Genomic DNA, 21,867 nt, shown 5'->3' with positions numbered 1-21,867 from the left:
CAGTTCATAAAAAATTTTATCTCATTCACTAACATTTTGATTGGCTGACAGGTTACTGTGGCTGTAGTGTCTAGAAGCTAATGGAAAGACCATAATACCCATTTCAGGTTGGAAAGGATGGTTTTCTGGTAGGAATCTGTACATTTCACATTACAAGAAAGGACAAGCTAGTACACAAATTGGCAGAAGAATATTAATTTAATTGACCATTCTAAACAACCAGTGGCAAAACCCCAGATTAATTCTAAAATTACTTTAGTCATCATTATGTAAACGATTTGAGGGATGTTCTACATTCAACTGAACCATGTTGAAACCACTGCCAAAACAATGAAATAACACTTGTAAAGTAAAACTTGATGTAAGAGGAAAATTTTCAAGTTATAAGACTAAAGCATTCGCAATTTTATCCACTTCATATCTCAATACTGCGCAGATTCAAAGGCTTATCCAAAAGATTTCCATGAAGCATCAGTATATTTCGCCTTTTCATTTGAGAACTCTACACAAAGCTGACTCAAAATTTTTGGAGTAGTGTACACCAATACCTCAATAAAACCTAACAATTGCCACCAACACCAAAAGAAACAGAAACACAGGTTAAGAAAACTGACCAACTAGAATGTGTGAAGCATGTCTTGAAAAGTCGACAGTCAGGCAGACTTTTTTCTGACAATCTGCTGAAAAAAAGATGGATACCAATAGTTACTATAAATCTTTCTTTTCTTAAAATATACTGGGGCTTCTTGTTCTTCAATTAAGAGTATCAATTCCAACAGCAATCCTCATTCAAAACTTGGGTGATCAGACATTTTACAACTTTACAGTAGTTTCCAGGGTGCAGAAAATGCACTTAATTAAGAACTAAGTAACATAATTCTATTTTGTTTCTGGCTTGAGCTTTAATGAAACTTCCATCTGTTTGATATATTTTCTATTTAAGCATCATCTACCTTAAATACACCTAGTGACTTTTTCAAAAGCTCTTTTTTCAACCGTGGACCCCCAATGGTACTGTTGGTCCATAATTTGACTAGAACACCCCTCTACAAAAACATTGGATGTTCTGAAAATGTACAGAGATTAAACTGATCAGCAAACACGTTTCAGTCACCTTTATCAGAGTAAAGACAGAGTTGCACATCCTTATTTGGTGTGAACTATAAAATCACATGTAAAATCTGGGAACCAACAGCATATAGACTGCTGCAAAAATTGAACTATTCTGACTTAAAAGTACTTTCCGCTGACGAGTGACTAAAATGTTAAGCAATGCTTCTGTTGCATTCATGAAAATGCTATGCATAAAATATATCCCTTACTTAAAAGTATGTCCATCATTTCTAAAAAATGAGTAAATGTGTATTCAATCTACCGTTAAGATGATAAATGAATAAAGAACAAAAACACAAGTTTGTTTTTGATCTTATGAACTTTGATGACTCTAATGTATTAATGCCATTTCATCCAGTAAAGTTGTGTTGAACTATGTACAGGTCTTATTTTCATTCAGTGCCACTAATCTTCATCATCATCATCATCATCGTCGTCATCATCATCATCATCTTCCTCATCATCATCTCCATCTCCCTCACTTTCATCCTCCTCCTCCTCTTCTTCTTCATCGTTGTCATCATCATCATCCTCTTCTTCATCATCATCATCATCCTCTTCTTCATCAACATCATCATCGTCCTCATCATCATCGTCTTCTTCATCATCATCATCATCATCATCATCAGTCTTTGTCTTTTTTTGCTTCTTTGCAGGTGGCTCTTTTTCTGAAATTTTCAAACAACAAATTTCCAATATGTACTAAAAGTGAGAATAAAATATTCCTATATCATAATCTCTGATATATCAGGATAAACACTTTCTGTTATAATCTATTTTAAATCTTAAATCTTATCTTTAAATGAATGCTCTGGCATCCAAAGCATGTTTATTTTCAGAGAGCATGCTTCTTGAGAACTCACCTGTTTTTTTCTGTTTTTTGGTATTCTCTTTTTTGCTTTTTCGTGCATATAAAACAACTATTTTTTTCCCTGAAATCTTTTTCTCTTGCATAGTGTCATGTGCTGTTTTCACATCAGCCTCTATATTAAAATGAATAAATGCATACCTACAAAGAAACAAACACATTTAAAGTTTCAATCAGTGAAAAGCAAGGTTATGTTTAAAATATTTCAACTGATTTAAATAATGCAAAAGACAGTTGACAATTACAAGAAAATTTACAGATATTAGAACCCAAGTTAGGTTTCATGGTTGGTTTCTCATCTCTTCTTGATCAAAGAAAATGATAACAAAATGTATGTCAGTTTATCAGTGCTCACCCCAAGAGCTTATTGTCTCGTTTACGGGTTGGTATTGTTACCGAGGAGGCAGCTGGAAATAGCTTCTTTAGATGTGAGGTACACTCTGCTTTGGAGAGTTCATTGGAGAAACCAGTGACATATAACTTGAGTGGATCTAGGTCCTCTGAAATGTAATATATGAGAAATATGTAGAAGAGCATGAATGGAAGATCAATTAAATAAATTATCAATCTTCTTCTCATGCTAGTTAGTGGGATATTTCATATCCAGTGGCTAAAAATAATAATAAATAAATAAATAAATAAATAAATAAATAAATAAATAATAAGTAAATAAGTAAAGGGTACTAATTTCAGTTTAAAGTTTAATAACTTCAACAGTTTTGAAGATATTGCAATGAAATTTGAAATATTTTAGGAATATGATAGTTCAAATAAATGACTCTGCCCTTCTTAGTTTGGGCACACATGGCATGGCACTTTTTTACTTATGATTTTAATTATTTGGTGTGCCAAAACTAACATTTAAAAAATGCTGACATGGAACTCCTTAACTTAAAATTTTAATTTTTTTGTTGGGCCAAAACTAAGAAAGGTGGAGTCATGAAATTGTCAGCATTTATTTAAAACAACATTTTGAAATTCCCAAAATATCCCAAATTTCATTGCAATACCTTCAAAACTGCTTAAGTTATTGAGCTTTGAAATTACTAATGTTTTTTTTTTTTCTTCGAGCCACCTGAGATGTCTGCAAATCTTTCAAACTCCTTACGTGCATTCACTTCTTTCTTGTTGGCCCCAAGTTTGCTCTTTTCTCCAACATAATCCACATGTATCTGATTATCCCCAATTTTCTTGCTTGATAAAAGTTTGTGGTTCTTTTCTGCTGTTGCTTCATCTTTGAATTCAAGGAATGCAAATCTATAAGAAAAGATGGAGAAGTAGAGAATGCACTTACCATTTATTAGAAAAAAAGCCAAAAAATACTGGAAACACTATATCATTTATAGCTTTTAAAATTATCTTCTTTAAACTTAAATGTACAGCAGAACGAAACTTAATATTCAAGAATAAATCTCAAGTTTCATTTGCTCCACTTTTCTTTGGCACTAATGCTTGGCCTAACTATCTATTGAACAGAGAGATAGGTTCAAAGTTAGTGCCGTTCAAAAAGAAAACATGGTCAGTGGCCTCTGAATCTTTATCGAGTTTAAATATAATTTTTTCTAAAAATGCTTTATGTTTGAATAAGAAGGGTGTTTATGTGACAATTTCTCTCTTAATTTGAAACAAAACAAGAAAAAAGTCTTACGCCAATGATTTAGGACTGCCTTTCTTCCTTACTCTCATACGCACATCCAAAATATCTTTTGATAAAGCCTTCAATTTATCATCTGTGGTGTCACCTGGAAAGCCTTTTATAAATAATGTTTTCCTGTCCCTCAAACCTAAAACACAATAAAACGTCCTTATTAATAAGGTTTTTAAATTAGTTGGGATTACTTTATGGAACACTTCAAGCCAAATGGACAATCTTAAAAAGTTGAACAGTTTAATTCATACTTGTATAAGACTATGAATTCTTGATTGCCCAACTTGCAAGATATGGTTTCACACTATGTAACTCCCCATCCGGCATACCCTGCAACTTCCCATCTGGCATTTTTTATAAGAATCAATGATAATAACAAACCTGGACACACTTCACTAACAATAACTGACATTGGCCACATGCCTTTAATGGGGACTCCCTTAGAAAGTTGCACTAAACATCTTGATATAGTCTACCAGTGTGTATACCACTTAAGGTAGATCGGTCGTTACATGTTCCACCGTTCGAATTTTAAAAAAAATTTTTTTTGTTTGAAGAGACACCCAAGTACATTAAAAATTTGCAAAAAAAAATTGGGGGTCACCGACCAAATAAGAGAACTAGCCCCAAGTATGATACACCCTGCTTATCGCACTAGTCCCCATTCAAATCAATGGGAAAATGGGTGTTTTTTCACTAAAGCATTATTTTTTATGACTTTCTGACGTTCGAATTTTTAAAAAAAAATTTTTATGTAAAGAGGCCTCCAAGTACATTTAAATTTTACCAAGAAAATTGGGGGTCACTGACCAAATAAGAGAACTACGCCAAGTTGAAGTGCATGACACCCTGCGTGACGCACTAGTCCCCATTCAAATCAATGGGAAAATGGGTGTTTTTCACCAAAACGTTATTTTTTATGATTTTTCTAACGTTTGAATTAAAAAAAAAAACTTTTTGCGTAAAGAGGCATCCAAGTAGATTTTAATTTTGCCAAAAAAGTTGGGGGTTACCGACCAAATAAGAGAACTACGCCAAGTTGAAGTGCGTTACACCCTACGTGACGCACTAGTCGGAAGTCCCCATTCAAATCAATGGGAAAATGGGTGTTTTTCTTTAAATCGTTATTTCTTATGATTTTTTTTTTGTGTGTGTGTGTGTGTGTGTGTGTGTGTGTGTGTGTGTGTGTGGAGAGACATCTAAGTACATTTAAAACTTTCATTATGTTTAACAGTTGAAGAGAGTATACTCAGCTATTTTCGGATTTGTCATACTGATGAGAAGGTGTAAGCCATTAACTTTACAACAAAATTATTGAAGAGAGTAATAAGAGAAATACTCATGCATATGAAAATAGTATATTGTCGTTGCTATTTATTAATGAATATAACATGAACGTGACATCGTAAACACTGTGTTGTCAAGTAAAATGAAGCGTCTGATACAAAGTATCAAATGCGGCATTCACGTGCATGCTTGCTTGCGGTGCGTTCAGTACACTTTGTTTACACTGACAAGTCAAGGTCAGAAGTACACAATTTTTCTGTATAGTATAACGCAGTTTCAATTTTGATTAGTGAATTTTCTTCAAGCTGTATTGCCATTTTCTGAACATTTGTATAAGCTACGAAATATTTCTCAGTCCAAATTTTGAGTGGCGTTATGACTCACTTCCGGTTTTCGTCGAAATCTAAGCTACGGTTTGCAGCACATTCAGGGTGTTCTACCTCAAAATGTACGCAGCCGCTTTGATTGGAATTTACAATACTTATTCTTAACATGATATAGCACCTACGTGCATAATTTGTGAGCTTTAGCTGTCATACATTTTCTAATGCCAATTCAAACTGGAAAAGGAGCTATTCCGACGAAAATCTGTATCGATCATACAGAGTTACAGACAGGTTGATAATGTGTGTTTATCTTATAGATAATTGTTTTATTTCCTCAAATTGATAAAACAGACTGAAGTGTCGTTAGAGACGATTGACGATGCGCTGAAATTGCGCAAATCGTCAAATTACGTAACAACCAATCTACCTTAAACATACCGAGAACTGGGTTGAATTTGTTGTAACATCACATACTGCTTTTGTAAAATATTGCTAAAAACATTGCTGTTTACAAATGGTATTGACCTAAACCCTTAAAACAATATGTTTAATATTAAATCGATAGTAAGTACCCACTTACGTAATCTTTCTTCATCGCCTGCCAATTTTTTAACATCTGCCACTAAAATTTATAAGAACAATTGAAATTTTATGACCAGGATATAGGAATACTTAAACAGCCATTGACAGGATGCATTACTTTTTTTAGTGGATAACAGCTATAATTTATTTTAAACATTGTTTACATATGCTAGTGAAATATATCTAAATGATATTGCTAGGGCTACACTACTACTGCTACACTTTCAATGCATGTGTAAAAAAAATTAATAAAACTACATCATGTTTTTTTTTTTGTGGCAGCTGTATTTCCCAGTGCAATTTCAATGGAATTAACCTGTAGTATATTAGCACCAAGAGTAAATTTGAGGATAAAAATTCACTCATTGTTCCATTAATTTTTTAACAGAGAAAAGTATATGGCCACAATGCTGACAGATGCAGGTGTGGCTATTTGTACAGATATGCTTGAGTTTGTAGTTAAATAGTAAGAGCGATATATCTTATTATCCTGGCAAAGTTTCTCTATAAAACAAATTCATTACACAAGGAAATGTGGCAACTAATTTCAAGGTGCATCATACAAAAGCAAAACATCAAATATCATCAGCCACCTCCTTTGGACAAAGCATTGCAAAGAAAAGTAACTAAAATATAATCAGGTTAAAGATTTACATGAAATGTGTAGTTATCCTACCTTGTAAAAGCAAAGATTTATAAGTACCTGACTCAACTGCCGTTCTCTTCTGTGCTTTCTTTTCATTTATGCTGACCTTTTCAGTTTGTGGTTTATTTTTCTTGCTCTGAATCTGGGGTTGGGTTTCTAAATTACAACAAGGCAGCAAAGCTGTCAAATGTACAGACAAAAAGAAGAAAAAAAAAACAAAATAGGGTACAGTCAATTCTGATGCAAAAGTACATTATGCTAAACTGCAAATTCAACATCAAATTTTAATTATGCTTAACAGGTAATTCCAATGTAAGTAAAATGTGTAACAAGCATAAGGCTTCAGCCCCATAGGAGTTCAAGTTCACACTCTGAAAATGTATAACTTCCAGAAAAAGAAGTCAATTAGACTGCTTTTCCAACTCAGGCTGCATTTTAGTCCTGTATTTCTTTTTTGAAAGTTTGAAAATCATAAGTAACATGGTTTTCCCATAATGGTTTTCATGGCAGCAGCACCCAAAATTGTGTGTTCTTCTATTCTGATGCAATATTACATAATGGTTAACAGCATAATGACAATCAATTTTTAATAATAAAATAAAGGTATCATGGATTTTCAGAAAATATGTCTAGCATGGGTCTTCAAGCCCGTGGAACTTCAAAGTCACACCTTGAAAATGCCAATATGTGAAAAATTAAACTTTCACAAAAAAACTGTTTAACCGGCAGAAAGAATTACCAAACAGACTGCATTGCCTACTGAAGCTGTATTTAAGTCCCATGTTTCTTTCTGTAAGTTTGAGAACAGTAAATGACATGGTTTTCCTTAAATGGTCATCATGGGAGCAGTGCCCAAAATAGGTTTATTTTCAAATTTTGATGCAATATTACATAATGTTTAACAGCATAATGATCATCAATTTTTAATAATATCATGTATATTCAGAAAATGTGACTAGCAAAGGTCTTCATGCCCATGGAACTTCAAAGTGACACCTTGAATATGCCAAAATGTAAACTAGACAGCACTGTGCTGAAATGGGTTTATTTCCATTTTTAACACTTTTTTAATATAAGATGAAATAAACAGTTTACTGCCATTTTTATATGATCAACTAAGAAAATTGATGAGATGGGACAATTATCAATAGAACTGTGTCAAATGTCCAATTTCCTCCATTCTGACATTCTGAACATAGTAAATGATTGAATTTGACTGATATGAGTTTATTTCCATTTTTGACACTTTATTACACAATACACGATAACAAGTTAAACATTATTTCTACATAATCAACTAACAATGTTGTAAAGATGCAGGAAATGTCAAACAAACACTTTTATGTGTCTTATTAATGAAATAATAAGACTGTTAACATGCCTAAGAATTGAATTTGAGGAAATGTGAAAAAACAGCATGACTTCTAAAACAATGGCCCGATTATACTAATTTTCAAACTCAACCTGCATTTAAGTAAGATTGACCACTCCTGTGAGTTTAATGACAATTGGTCTATCTGTTTTTCTTATATTGTGTTTACAGTGTTGCATATATGCTAAAATGTGAAAAAACAGCATAACTACTAAAATAGTGGCCCGATCATGCCAATTTTCGAACTTGACCTGCATTTTAGTAAGATTGATTACTCCTGTGAGTTTCATGACAACAGGCCTATCGGTTTTCCTTAAAATGTGTTAACAGGGTTGCATATATGCTGAAAAGTGAAAAAACAGCATAACTTCTACAATAATGGCCTGATCATGCTGATTTTCGAACTTGACCTGCGTTTTATGAATACTCATTAGCTCTGTAAATATAAAGCCAAAAAGTAAAACTGCCCTCCACTTATCGTGTTAACAAGGAAAGTGCACGGCGCCGGCATCGGCATCGGCGACGGCGACGACGGCGACGACAGACGCAGGTGATGGCAATATGTACAGACACATCTGTGTCTGTACATAAAAAGATCAGTGGGTGATAAACCAGTTCAGCTGAAATAGATTACCAATCTAGTAGATGCTATTTACTTTTGCTTTCTATTTTAGTTAATTTGAAACACCAAAATTTAGACAGTTTAAAACAGACTCAAAACAACTCAGTCAATAGTTTAGGATGTGCTACGATACCTGAGCCAAACTTGGTGATCAGTCAAAATAATTTTTTTCAAAAAGTTTTATTTGACTTAAGAAATTAACAAACAAACAAAATATTTATAAGCACAAAATGCAAAAATCACTTCACTGAAACACTACTTTCACACACACACACACACACACACACACACACACACACACACATTGATCACTCACTTGTTAACATCAATACATAAGTACATTATAACCTTGTGTAACATTAGCAAATTTAGACAAATCTAATGACATTTCAATTCATAAGCACTAAACATACAGAATGGATTTTTTTACCAGTATGTTATCTTTATCTCTACAAAACAGTTGAAATATACATGCCTTCTTCTTCACTATCCTCCTCTTCCTCCTCATCTTCTTCACCTTCATTTTCCTCATCATCATCTTCTTCATCATCACCATGTTCCTCTTCTTCATCATCTTCATCATCATCATCATCATCATCATCTTCATCATCATCATCTTCATCATCACTTTCTTCCTCTATGTCCTCAGAGTCCATATCATCATCTTCAACATCATCATCATCTGATTCTTCTTCATGATTTAGACCCTAGATATAAAAACCCATATTTTATTCTCATATCTGTATAATATAAAATCCTTACAAATGGTAGTATATTGTAAATATATAATAAATTCCTCTCATAGAGACTGACTCATCCCCTCTTTCATAGTTTTGCAGTCTCAAGGGGTTTAATTTTAACATACAAACCATTTCAAATCCCTTTGTCTACTATAAAAGTCAACTTTATCATTTATTAAAATTTCAATAGGGAAATAACACCATCTGGTATATCTGCCAAATAAACTTCAAACATAGCAACACTATCATACAGCAAAATATCATAATGAACATCACGGGACATAAAACCTGAAGTTTTGTTAAAAAGTTTTCTTTAACTTACCTTTTTATCATTCTTCATTTTCTTATTTAATTTTTTCTCTAATACATTTGTCAACTGTAAGAAACACAGAACTGAGGTAATACTGTGGTCAATGGTTGCAATGGATTACTTTGACTGGGACTCTACAATTATAATCTTATTACAAGAAGTGAAAGTAAATTGTCTTAAATAACAAGAAACTTTCTCTTGACAGTAAAATCAAGACGAAAACAAAACCATCATGTTCATGTTATCTATCAGATTAAGGCCCCTCCTATACATCTATCCATTCAGTTGGAATGATACTCAGGGACATAGAGAGCAGCAAACTGATACTGCAGAGTTCAAATGAAGTTACAGTGAAGTCTTAACCTCTTCATCACTCAAACTTTCTTCTTCGGATTCTTCCTCAGATTCCTGCTCAAATTTGATTGGTATTATCTTGGGTGCTTCCTTGCCCTTCTTTCTCACATTTTGAGGACTTTGCTGGTTTTTCTTAGGTGGAGCAGACTTAGGTATATTCTTGGCTGTATTGGGTTTGTTCACTTTCTTAGGTTGTGGTGTACTGAAAACAGGCTTCTTCTGAAAAAATTTCAGGCATGCATGACCTCACTGGCATGAAATAAAATGTAAGCATCAGGGGGAAGGGGGCGTTTCAGTTTTAGGCTTTACATTCTTTGCAGGTAAGGCATCATTCAACCCAATTTTATAAACTCTTGAGACTTCACTAGAATGTGTCATCACTTACAGGGGCGGATCCGTGGATGCGAAGCCGACCTCCCACCAATACTAGGCGTGGGGTTTGTGGGATCCGAAGGGCCCCGAAAAAATTGGTATTTTAGAGGGCAAACAGTGCCATTTGGTACAGTTTAAAACTATGATTCAGATATTCAAAATTCTAATTTCAAGAGGGGCCAGAAATCGAAGGGGGGTCAGGGAGGTCCTGACTGGGGAAAAAATCAGCGGTCGAAATCCCCCACCAAATTGAGTTTGTAAGTTATGCACGGGGCTGGTGTCTGGAGATTTCATTCATCCAAGACAGCTGGAGTAAAAGGACATAAAAGTCATCAAACTGGTGCACGAGCCTATAGAAAGCACTTTGAATGCAAATGACATACTGCAATTGAGTGATGGTGGACAAATAGTTTTGCCAGATTCTAGATATATTCATAGCCTTGAGTGTCTGAAATATAGGGCAGGAGGAGGCCTTACCTTCGGTAAGTACTTATAATGTTAGGCCGAAAACAGAGGTAAGGTTTCCTTACCCCCTTATCATGACAGACGTGTGTGAAAAACAACTGAGAGATAAGCCTCCTTGGTTCCTGTGCCTTCACTGGCTAAAGCAGTAATGGTACATCATACTGGTACATGTACACCACTACTAGTAGAAATATCTAGTATTGCATCTACTACTTGTCTTTGCTAAGGTGCACATTTCTGAATTTTTTTCATTAGTTTTAAAAACTAAAAACAGTAGGTCTACGTAAATGAACTTGTGGCAATACTACTTACTACCCATGCAGTAGTACAGTAAGTACTAGTACATGTACTTGTAAAATCTAAATACAAGAAAATGAATAATTTTTCTCAAGAATATATTGTTTTACATGTTCTTCTAATCAGAAAAATAAACTCCATACCGCTTTTCTTGCAATTTCCTTATTCTTGGTCATATTTAGATTTTACTGCGATGAAAAGAAGCGCCACGGCATTAAATACAATGCGTACGATTTGGTCGCACGTGTGTTCCAGTTCCTCGTGTTATGCTGGACACGAAAAAGACCGGAGAGGTCCGAATGGATTTTAAAAGCTATTAGTAAGATGATGTATAGTTTTACAAATAAGTGCATGTACTTTATTCATAAAGGTAACTTGAATTTAACCAAAAACACTTTATTTTAATTATCAATTTAATTTACATGCAGTATTATTTCATTATTATTTCTGATTTAAAGAAAACATATTTCTTTTTACTTCGAAACTATTCAGTACGCGACATTGTACCACATCTCAAAGATAAGACACGAGGCCAGGCAGGAGGTGATAAGTAAGGCGAAATACTTGGTTAAAAGTTGATTTGTAAACCAGTTCAAAGAAACCATGGGAAAGAGTAAAGCAGCAGCAAAAGAAGCGGTAAGAAATTAATCAACAATTGTTAATGTGTACATGTGTTTTTTCCTCATTACACGAAATTTATATACTGGTGTAATGAACACGTGGTTCAGTTGTAGCACGTGGTAGGGAAATAGAAATATTGCTGAGATATAGCATTTACGATTTTCAAAACATACTAAATAATAATTGAAGGTCGAAGGAATTCATTCTTGGTAACTTGGCAGTTAAAAGATAGTTGGCTTAAAATTAATCTGTACTTTGGTGTAGTTATAGAGATGTTTTGCTATTTAAAAAATTAAATAGCTTTAGCATTACTTGATTTACAGTCTTAATATATGATTCATATTTATGTATGATATCTGATGTTATAATGTCAAAGGGGCTATTGTGTAATAAAAACTCAAACACAGATCCATAAAAGTACATAGCTTTAAATCCACTTTGACTTATTTTGATTTCAGTTGGAGCAGAACATATGTCTCTCATGTACGACTGACATATTCAAAAGAAAAGCAATGTATGTATGTAACCCTGGCAGGTTGCAGGGTTAAAATATAATTTAACCCTGGCGGGTTGCAGGGTTTAAATACCATTTAATCCTGGCAGGTTGCAGGGTTTGAATACCATTTAATCCTGGCAGGTTGCAGGGTTAAAATACCAATTTACCCTGGCGGGTTGCAGGGTATTCAGTTATATACAGCCCTGACCAATATGCAGGGTATGCAAGCAAGGGTAACCTTGGCAGGTAGCAAGGTGATGATGTAGTTATGTTGAAAGGTATATAATAACCCTGGCTGGCTGCAGGGTGAAATGTAATTCCCTGGCAGGTTGCAGGGATCGTAAGGTTTGTCAGCTCTGGCGCCAGAGCAATATGCGAATCATGATTGGGTGTTCACATGTGATCCTGGCGCCACCTGTAGTGTGATGAAATCAATGAATGGACTTTTTTCTCTGCACTGGTTAATGGTTGTGGAGCCATTTATACCATGATGCACGACAGACTGGCCATACATGGAAACGTATTTCATCACAAGTGTAAGTTATTATATAGATTAATGTTTGTTGAAAACTGTTTGATGTTCTCTTTTATTGACCTGTCCGACACGTATCTGTAATTACATAATGCCATATATTAATTAATTCATTCTTTATAGGTTTGAAAGTATGTATTGTGTAGTATCGAGACACCTGGGCATGGATGTTTTAACACACAGACATACTCAATATATCGTTATCTTAATATTGCCTCTAAAGCAACTTGTTTTTAAATATTTCCAGAAAGTCCTTTCAAAGAAAGTTAAAAAGGTGAAACCACCACCACCACCTCAAGAAAGTGAATCATCAGATGATTCTGACAGCAGTGAAGAGGAGGCAATGGAAGTTGAAGTGGCAAAGGTTGAAAAATTGTTTGCTGTACATGCACTTAGATTACTTAGGGCTTAGTTAAGTATTAAAATGGATAAGACACTGCATTTCTAATTGCTTTAATTGATTATAAGCATTTTTTTAACGTCCACGTTTAAATTCTTAAAAGATTATTTTTCAGAAGTGTACAGAAATTTAAAATTTGTAACTTGTTTTAAAATATTTGTATTTATTTAGCCTACAAAGAAAGCTACACCTATGAAGAATGGCAATGAAGCAGAAGAATCTAGTGAAGAAAGTAGTGATGAAGGTAGAATTATTCTTGACAGCATAACATAAAAACCTACATCAAAATACTAAATATTCAAGCAAAAAAAGCATTTTGTCAACTTTAAATGTTCATTTCATTTTGATTTGGGGAAAATGGCAGTTTTTATGATGATGTTAAAATGTGTTTATATCCATTTCAGAAGAGGAAACTGTTCCTGTCAAAGCAAATGGCAAAACAACCCAACAGAAGATGGAGGAAGATGATGATGATGATGACTCTTCATCAGAGGAAGAGGAAGAAAAAGGTGATTACAATCTAATGGCATTTATTTTAACATGTGATGCCTTGTGTTCACAAGTAGAAGCTACATTACAAAATCTGTTTATCAGATATAATATCACATTTCATGGAGCTGTTTATGTGACAGCCTACACCAAAAGGTTACTAGTTATTCATCCAGATTGTTTTCCATTTTGAATTAGCTGCTCCTGCCAAAAAGGCAACACCAGCTGCCAAAGAAAGCTCCAGTGAAGAAGACTCTTCAGAAGAAGAAGAGGAGGAGGAAAGTAAGTTCAGATTTAGCTATTTTGGATTTCCCCTAATTTTGTTCTTAAAGGCAAGGTGTAGTTTTTGCATCTCCTTTTGCATGAATATATTAAAAAACTTATTGTACCACCAGCGTTAGCGCTGGCGGTACACATGGTTTCGGTCTCGTCCAGATCGTTCCGCCGGCTCCGCCGGACGGCTACCGTTACCGCTTCTCCTCCTAGACGGTAAGGCCCCCCATACCCATCTCATGGATTTAGGTCACCTATAATCTCAACTCGTTCCACGTAAAATTTGGGCTTTGTCGGTATTGGGGTCTGGGTGTGGCACTCATTGCAATGCACCCTTGTCCAAAAATGGCAAAATTAAATGCTAATTATCTACCCTACGGAAGGAGTTACGGGAAAAATTTCTACAGACGGCTTTCCAAAAGTCATATGTGTAGATTTCAATTATACCCTCGGATTTGACCTTTGACCTTTACTTCAAGGTCAAATGGGCCAAAATTTTCAAAAAAATGAAATTTTTTACGAAAAAAAAATTTTTTGCCCTGTTATTCAGACACCACACAGACTTAACCAATAATATTATTGGAAAGTGTTACCCTTCAGGTCATCTTTCATCTCCGTGAATTTGGGGTCAATCGGTGCATTTTCACAGGAGTAGCGGCCATAAGATACCGAAACTGAAAACTGTCTCTAATTCGGGAACCGTTAATGCTAGAGACCCATTCTTTTTTGCATTTTGTAGAGCATGTAAAGCCCAACACTGGAGGTGGTCTCGTTTTTTTTGTATTCCATACGGTTTTCGAGTTACGCTGTATCAAAAAGTACATATTGGTGGTGAAAGGAAAATGTACGGAAGCCCACTGGTGCCATATGTAGAAAAAAAAAATTATCTCGAAATTTCGAGATACTATTTTGAAATTTGAACAAAAAAATTTACCACCAGCGTTAGCGCTGGCGGTACACATGGTTTCGGTCCCGTCCGGTCCGTTCCGCCGGCTCCGCCGCCATGTTACCGTTACCGCTTCTCCTCCTAGACGGTAAGGGCCCCCGTACCCATCTCATGGATTTAGGTCACCTATAATCTCAACTCGTTCCACGTAAAATTTGGGCTTTGTCGGTATTGGGGTCTGGGTGTGGCACTCATTGCAATGCACCCTTGTCTAAAAATGGCAAAATTAAATGCTAATTATCTACCCTACAGAAGGAGTTACGGGAAAAATTTCTATAGACGGCTTTCCAAAAGTCATATGTGTAGATTTCAAATATACCCTCGGATTTGACCTTTGACCTTTACTTCAAGGTCAAATGGGTCAAAATTTTCAAAAAAATGAAATTTTTTACGAAAAAAAATTTTTTTGCCCTGTTATTCAGACGCCACACAGACTTAACCAATAATATTATTGGAAAGTGTTACCCTTCAGGTCATCTTTCATCTCCGTGAATTTGGGGTCAATCGGTGCATTTTCACAGGAGTAGCGGCCATAAGATACCGAAACTGAAAACTGTCTCTAATTCGGGAACCGTTAATGCTAGAGACCCATTCTTTTTTGCATTTTGTAGAGCATGTAAAGCCCAACACTGGAGGTGGTCTCGGTTTTTTTGTATTCCATACGGTTTTCGAGTTACGCTGTATCAGAAAGTACATATTGGTGGTGAAAGGAAAATGTACGGAAGCCGACTGGTGCCATATGTAGAAAAAAAAATTATCTCGAAATTTCGAGATACTATTTTGAAATTTGAACAAAAAAAATTTTTATCTCGAAATTTCGAGATAGCATTTTGAAATTTGAACAAAAAAAAAATTATCTCGAAATTTCGAGATAGCATTTTGATATTTGAGCAAAAAAATTTATCTCGAAATTTCGAGATAGTATTTTGAAATTTGAACAAAAAAAATGCTATCTCGAAATTTCGAGATAATTTTTTTTTTCAACATATGGCACCAGTCGGCTTCCGTAAAAATGTGCAGTACGGTAATGGATAATAAATTTTGAACTCCGGAAAAATAAAACATAATGCTTGGCAAAGCAGACAACTTGTGGTCAAAAATGACATTATTTTATCAAATTTAAACTTCTGCAACTTCAGAGAACCTCCCATTTCAAGAACTTTGACCAAAATGACCTTTTCTTTATTTTAATTAATTTTTTCTGTAGGAAATTTATGGCACATTATGGTAACTCCAAAATTATAACATTTAGTCCCTTATATCTCCAAAACTGGCAGAGATAGGTCCATAGTTACTATTGAAGTTGAATAGGAAGTCATATACTGGCAATCTTACTGTGACCTTGACATTGACCTTTGACCTACTTTTCACCATGAACTGAACTTTGCAAATTTTGCTTCCCTTTTATCTCCAAAACTGGCAGAGATAGGTCCATAGTTACTATTGAAGTTGAATAGGAAGTCATATACTGGCAATCTTACTGTGACCTTGAAATTGACCTTTGACCTACTTTTCACCATGAACTGAACTTTGCAAATTTTGCTTCCCTTTTATCTCCAAAACTGGCAGAGATAGGTCCATAGTTACTATTGAACTTGAATAGGAAGTCATATACTGGCAATTTTACTGTGACCTTGAAATTGACCTTTGACCTACTTTTCACCTTGAACTGAACTTTGCAAAATTTGCTTCCCTTTTATCTCCAAAACTGGCAGAGATAGGTCCATAGTTACTATTGAACTTGCATAGGAAGTCATATACTGGCAATTTTACTGTGACCTTGAAATTGACCTTTGACCTTCTTTTCACCATGAACTGAACTTTGCAAATTTTGCTTCCCTTTTATCTCCAAAACTGGCAGAGATAGGTCCATAGTTACTATTGAAGTTGAATAGGAAGTCATATACTGGCAATCTAAATGTGACCTTGAAATTGACCTTTGACCTACTTTTCACCATGAACTGAACTTTGCAAATTTTGCTTCCCTTTTATCTCCAAAACTGGCAGAGATAGGTCCATAGTTACTATTGAAGTTGAATAGGAAGTCATATACTGGCAATCTTACTGTGACCTTGAAATTGACCTTTGACCTACTTATCACCATGAACTGAACTTTGCAAATTTTGCTTCCCTTTTATCTCCAAAACTGGCAGAGATAGGTCCATAGTTACTATTGAACTTGAATAGGAAGTCATATACTGGCAATTTTACTGTGACCTTGAAATTGACCTTTGACCTACTTTTCACCTTGAACTGAACTTTGCAAAATTTGCTTCCCTTTTATCTCCAAAACTGGCAGAGATAGGTCCATAGTTACTATTGAACTTGCATAGGAAGTCATATACTGGCAATTTTACTGTGACCTTGAAATTGACCTTTGACCTTCTTTTCACCATGAACTGAACTTTGCAAATTTTGCTTCCCTTTTATCTCCAAAACTGGCAGAGATAGGTCCATAGTTACTATTGAAGTTGAATAGGAAGTCATATACTGGCAATCTAAATGTGACCTTGAAATTGACCTTTGACCTACTTTTCACCATGAACTGAACTTTGCAAATTTTGCTTCCCTTTTATCTCCAAAACTGGCAGAGATAGGTCCATAGTTACTATTGAAGTTGAATAGGAAGTCATATACTGGCAATCTTACTGTGACCTTGAAATTGACCTTTGACCTACTTTTCACCATGAACTGAACTTTGCAAATTTTGCTTCCCTTTTATCTCCAAAACTGGCAGAGATAGGTCCATAGTTACTATTGAAGTTGGATAGGAAGTCATATACTGGCAATTTACTGTGACCTTGAAATTGACCTTTGACCTACCTTACAATGAACTTAACTTTGATTGCACCATTTTTAGTTATATATATTTTTTGCATATTTTGAAAATTCTTGTTGATTGCATTTTTACAGCTTGTCAAGCACAAGACTGGTGGCTGCACCCCTTATTTTGTGTATGTGGGGGTCTATACGAATGCGCTTGCTCCAGCTGGTGGTACAATATTCGGAGGCGGTATCGCCTCTCTGATCCTCTAGTTTTCATTGCATTTTCTTTTGTCCTTTAAGCAAAACCTGTAGCTCCCAAACAAGCTGCAAAAGAAGAAAGTTCTGATGAAGATGATGACGACGATGATGATGATGAAGAAGAAGAAGACGATGAAGGTATGTAATATTTTACAAAGAAATCCATATCTTAAATATAGTAATTGCAAAATGATTTACTCTTAGAGAATGTCTCTGAATTTGCATGAAAGTATTTAAGATATGTCTTATAAAAATTTTTGGCTTGATTACAGAAGAAGAAAAGCCTGCCAAAAATAATCAGAAAAGAAAAGCAGATACAGAGGAAGAAACAGTTACAAAAAAAGCCAAAGTGGATGAAGGTAATAGAAGATGATAAAGTGATACAGGAATAAAAAAAAATCAGTCTATAGAGTGAACATGATGGACTTTGTAAACAATTATTACCCAGTAGACTTGTTGTATTAGGTAAAGTAACAAAGTTTGTAATATATACGTTTATTTTTAATAGTCCTGAAATAACTTTGGGAATATTCCAGACTATTAGATTAAGCAAATTGCCCTGGCAACAGTGGAGTAGAGGGATGAGCAGCTAATGAAGTGTCTGATATTGAGATGCATATTAAAAAGATCAGAACATTGACTGTTTTCAGAGAAAATCACCTTATTCTGTGGAAACCTGACAAATGATACAGAAGAGAAACAGTTGAAGAAGTTCTTCAAGAAGAGTGGAATTAAGGTTTCAGAAGTCAGAAAGATGGACAAAAAAAAGTAAACAAGAGCTTCTAAAAATTAAGGTTGATGTTAATGTCATTGGAGCAATTGAATGTAACCTTGTTTTGTTTATGTGATTGCAATGATGATACTCACCCAGCTCGCTTTGAGCAAATGACTGTGAAGAAACTTTGTTCCAACGCAATTTAATCCTGAGTGATCACTGTTCAAATAGAAAAAATCATGTTTAACATTCATCAAATTTTGTAAAGTGGTCAGCACAGCTCTTGACAGTTCCTGTAGACTACAACTTGATTGTCACGCACTTAAAAACATAATTTTTTTTCTTTCATATTTTTAGGTTTGGTTATGTAGATCTAGAAAATGTGGAAGATTTAGAGAAAGCTTTGGAATTAAATGGCTCAGAGCTTAATGGTAATGCCATCAAAGTAGAACAAGCTGCTGCCAAGACTCCTAAAAAAGAGTTTGGAAGTGGAAGAGAAAAGATGCAGAAGAAGCAGCAGGGAAGAGAAGGAAAAGGTATGACTTTAACATTTTGAATGTAACTATCTTCAGTAGTAGTCACTTTCTAATAGTGATGCATGTTATTTTTTTTTATAAAGCAAAGTAAATTTCAGAGTGACCATGATTTGGGAATTTTATATAACAATTCATACTTGTTTCTAAACTTTACCAGTTTTAAATTATTAATTTGTAGAAGAAGAAGACAAATGCACATTGTTTGTAAAGAACTTGTCATGGAGTACCACATCGGAGGGTCTCCAGGAATACTTCCCAGACTGCGTGGATGTCAGGATCCCCATGAATGAAGAAGGAAGGCCAAAAGGGTAGGAAATAGTCTTGAAGTTGCAGGTTTTCAGAAATAGAGTAATATTGCATGTTAATATCACTTTAAATAAATAGTTTTAGGATCTGTTTTATGCGACCTTATCAGTCATTGGTGATGTGTGAAATGTACTTAAAACATTGAAAATGGTTTATTTTTATGTATTACAGTTTTGCATTTGTCCAGTTTGAAAGTGAAGACAAGGCAGAGTCTGTTCTGAAGGAAATGCAGGGCACAGAGATAGATGGCAGGGCAATCATGATGGACTATGTGGGTCAGAAAAGCAAGTTTACACCAAAGAAAGGTGGCTTTGATAGCCCACAAGGAAACCGTAGGCAGTCCGTAGGTGAGGGACAAACTTCTGGTTGACTTAACTTCATTTCATACTTCACAAAATGATAGCTAGTAGATTCCCAAGGAATACGATCCACATACAATATACTGAGTTTTTCATAAATGCGAGATTTTGTAAATTGAGATTTTGTAATACAGCTGATGACAACTATTTAATACAGTTGCTGTAAATTATCATGTGGTGACAGGAATAATACTGAGAAGGGCTTTTGTAACAAGAAGAAACTGTATTTATTTGCAGAACCAGGAAGTACCAAGGTGTTGATTATAAAAAACCTGTCCTACAGCACAACTCAAGATGGACTGAGGGAACACTTTGAAAATGTTAGTGATGTCAGAGTGCTTACAGACAGAGACACAGGAAAGCCAAGAGGGTAATTATCAGTTTTGATCTCATATCAGTGTGATAGTAACGTTATTTCTCTCCTTGGACAAATGCTGTGGACAAATATTCCTTAATGAATAGTATTTTGTATTTTATATAATATATGAAGATTTTTTAAGATGTCATGTACAGAGGATTTATTTTCGTTCTTTATACAAAAATTGGTCATGAACATTTCCTTTAAATGACCTTATTCATAATCTTGGTAACAATTATATTGTAGGATTGCCTTTCTGGAGTTCAGCAGCCCTGATGAGGCTAAGAGTGCTTATGAAACCATGAACAACCAGGAGATAGATGGGAGAGCAGTCAAGTTGGACTTTGCAGAAGATAGAGGATCAGGGGGAGGTGGAAGAGGAGGTTTCCGTGGAGGAAGAGGTGGAGGAAGAGGCGGAGGTACTTGTGCATTGTATGCCATAGGTTGAAATGGTTTCAAACGTACAAAAATACAGAAAGTTCAGTTTTCTAAATATATCAAATACCTGTTTATTAGGAACTTTCAGAATGAGTTTGTAAGTAATTTTTTGTGATCTTTATGATGACACTCCCAGCTCTCTTTGAGCTTTAAGCGCTGAAGAAAACTTTTGTTCCAACGCTAACCTTCTTCTGATTGGTCACATATTAAAAAGCTACATTTGCTGTGAAATAATTTGGTAGTGTCTGAGTTTATATTTAGGGGAATAATTTAATAAGATTGAAATTGATTAGGTGTGATACTTGTGATTTCAGGTCGTGGTGGTTTTGGGGGAAGAGGAGGCGGCCGTGGGGGAGGCAGGTTTGACCGTGGGGGCGGCAGAGGAGGTGGAAGGGGAAGAGGTTAGTGAACTATGCATACATCCTGTTTTTTTTTTTTTTTTGTTTTGTTTTTTTTTTTTGTTACACTAGCATTTTTTCAATGAACATGACAATCTTAAAGATAAATTCTTAGAAGAATTTTTTTCTAAAACCAAAATTTGATTCTTGCAAATATGATTATAACATCTACAATGATTAAGGCATTTGGTGAAAGAGGGTGATTGAATTGGATTTGTTTAAGATGCTAAACTTATTGTACTGTTTTTATAGGTGGACCACCGAGAGGAGCCATGGCACAGAAAAAGGGATCTATTCAAGAATTTCAAGGATCCAAAAAGAAGTTTGATGATGACGATTAAGCCATTGATATATGGAATTGACAATATACAAACTTCTTTTTCTTTGACACATTTTTTACAAGTTATATACACTAGGAATCAATCTGGTCAAATGACGGAAGACGTTGGTCCTAGTGTGACTAACAACCAAAACGGTATTCATGACGTTTGTACATCATGCTGAATGTAATATTTTATGTTATGACTGGTCAATTTCAACATTTACATTTCATCAATGTAATGTCTATATTTTGTCTATATTGTCTTTGTTGATGCAACAGTGCATCATTTTTTTTTTGTAAATAGTGAAAATGGTATGAAAATTAACATAAAAATTTACCATTATTATTTTTTCGATGATAAGAAAAAATAAATATTAAAAACAATTGCATTGTTAAAATTTACACATGGAACTGATGGCTTCGTTTGACTAATACAAAACGGTAGCTGAGGGCAATTTTTTAATGGTCGAAGCTGGAAAGACTTGATTTTGTTTCGTTTAAATCAGTTGGCCGATTTGGGGCAGGAGAAGAGGGTACGTCCGAACCTTCGGGGCTGGCATGTGCCCGCTGAAAAAATAAAGGGGTGGCATTGGAGTGTTTTAAAAGATTTGTGACATACCATCAAAATGGCTAGAACGGAGCATTTCATTAA

The 21,867-nt window shown here is 34.9% G+C and overlaps 2 protein-coding genes across 5 annotated transcripts; one reads left to right on the top strand and one right to left on the bottom strand.

The window, feature by feature from the left end:
* Positions 1–179: 179 nt before the first annotated feature.
* LOC106164880 (uncharacterized) lies at positions 180–11,326 on the bottom strand. Of its 2 annotated transcripts, XM_087007186.1 has the most exons (11): positions 11,146–11,326; positions 9,878–10,087; positions 9,527–9,580; positions 8,940–9,171; positions 6,528–6,626; positions 5,823–5,864; positions 3,630–3,765; positions 3,090–3,238; positions 2,337–2,481; positions 1,977–2,122; positions 180–1,781 (listed from the first exon to the last, which is right to left on the bottom strand). In XM_087007186.1, the coding sequence occupies exons 1-11, from the start codon at positions 11,176–11,178 to the stop codon at positions 1,519–1,521; spliced, it is 1,509 nt and encodes a 502-aa protein (XP_086863312.1). In that variant the 5' UTR covers positions 11,179–11,326; the 3' UTR covers positions 180–1,518. The 2 variants fall into 2 exon arrangements, with proteins under 2 accessions (XP_086863312.1, XP_086863313.1); XM_087007187.1 differs by lacking the exon at positions 5,823–5,864.
* A 168-nt stretch (positions 11,327–11,494) lies between these two features.
* LOC106165159 (uncharacterized) lies at positions 11,495–21,599 on the top strand. Of its 3 annotated transcripts, none has more exons than XM_087007184.1 (15): positions 11,495–11,638; positions 12,899–13,015; positions 13,223–13,295; positions 13,456–13,560; positions 13,739–13,822; positions 17,826–17,921; positions 18,059–18,142; positions 18,434–18,551; positions 18,856–19,034; positions 19,213–19,342; positions 19,512–19,687; positions 19,937–20,069; positions 20,304–20,476; positions 20,810–20,896; positions 21,146–21,599. In XM_087007184.1, the coding sequence occupies exons 1-15, from the start codon at positions 11,606–11,608 to the stop codon at positions 21,232–21,234; spliced, it is 1,677 nt and encodes a 558-aa protein (XP_086863310.1). In that variant the 5' UTR covers positions 11,495–11,605; the 3' UTR covers positions 21,235–21,599. The 3 variants fall into 3 exon arrangements, with proteins under 3 accessions (XP_086863310.1, XP_013398714.3, XP_086863311.1); XM_013543260.3 differs by having other exon boundaries at positions 18,056–18,142; XM_087007185.1 differs by lacking the exon at positions 11,495–11,638 and adding an exon at positions 11,688–12,655 and having other exon boundaries at positions 18,056–18,142.
* Positions 21,600–21,867: the final 268 nt, after the last annotated feature.

Source organism: Lingula anatina, chromosome 2 (assembly GCF_051362555.1).
Source record: "Lingula anatina isolate TDL-2025a chromosome 2, LinAna3.0, whole genome shotgun sequence".
NCBI lineage: Eukaryota > Metazoa > Brachiopoda > Lingulata > Lingulida > Lingulidae > Lingula > Lingula anatina.
The sequence above is the reverse complement of the archived record's forward strand: the minus strand, read 5'-3'. Positions and strand labels throughout refer to the sequence as shown.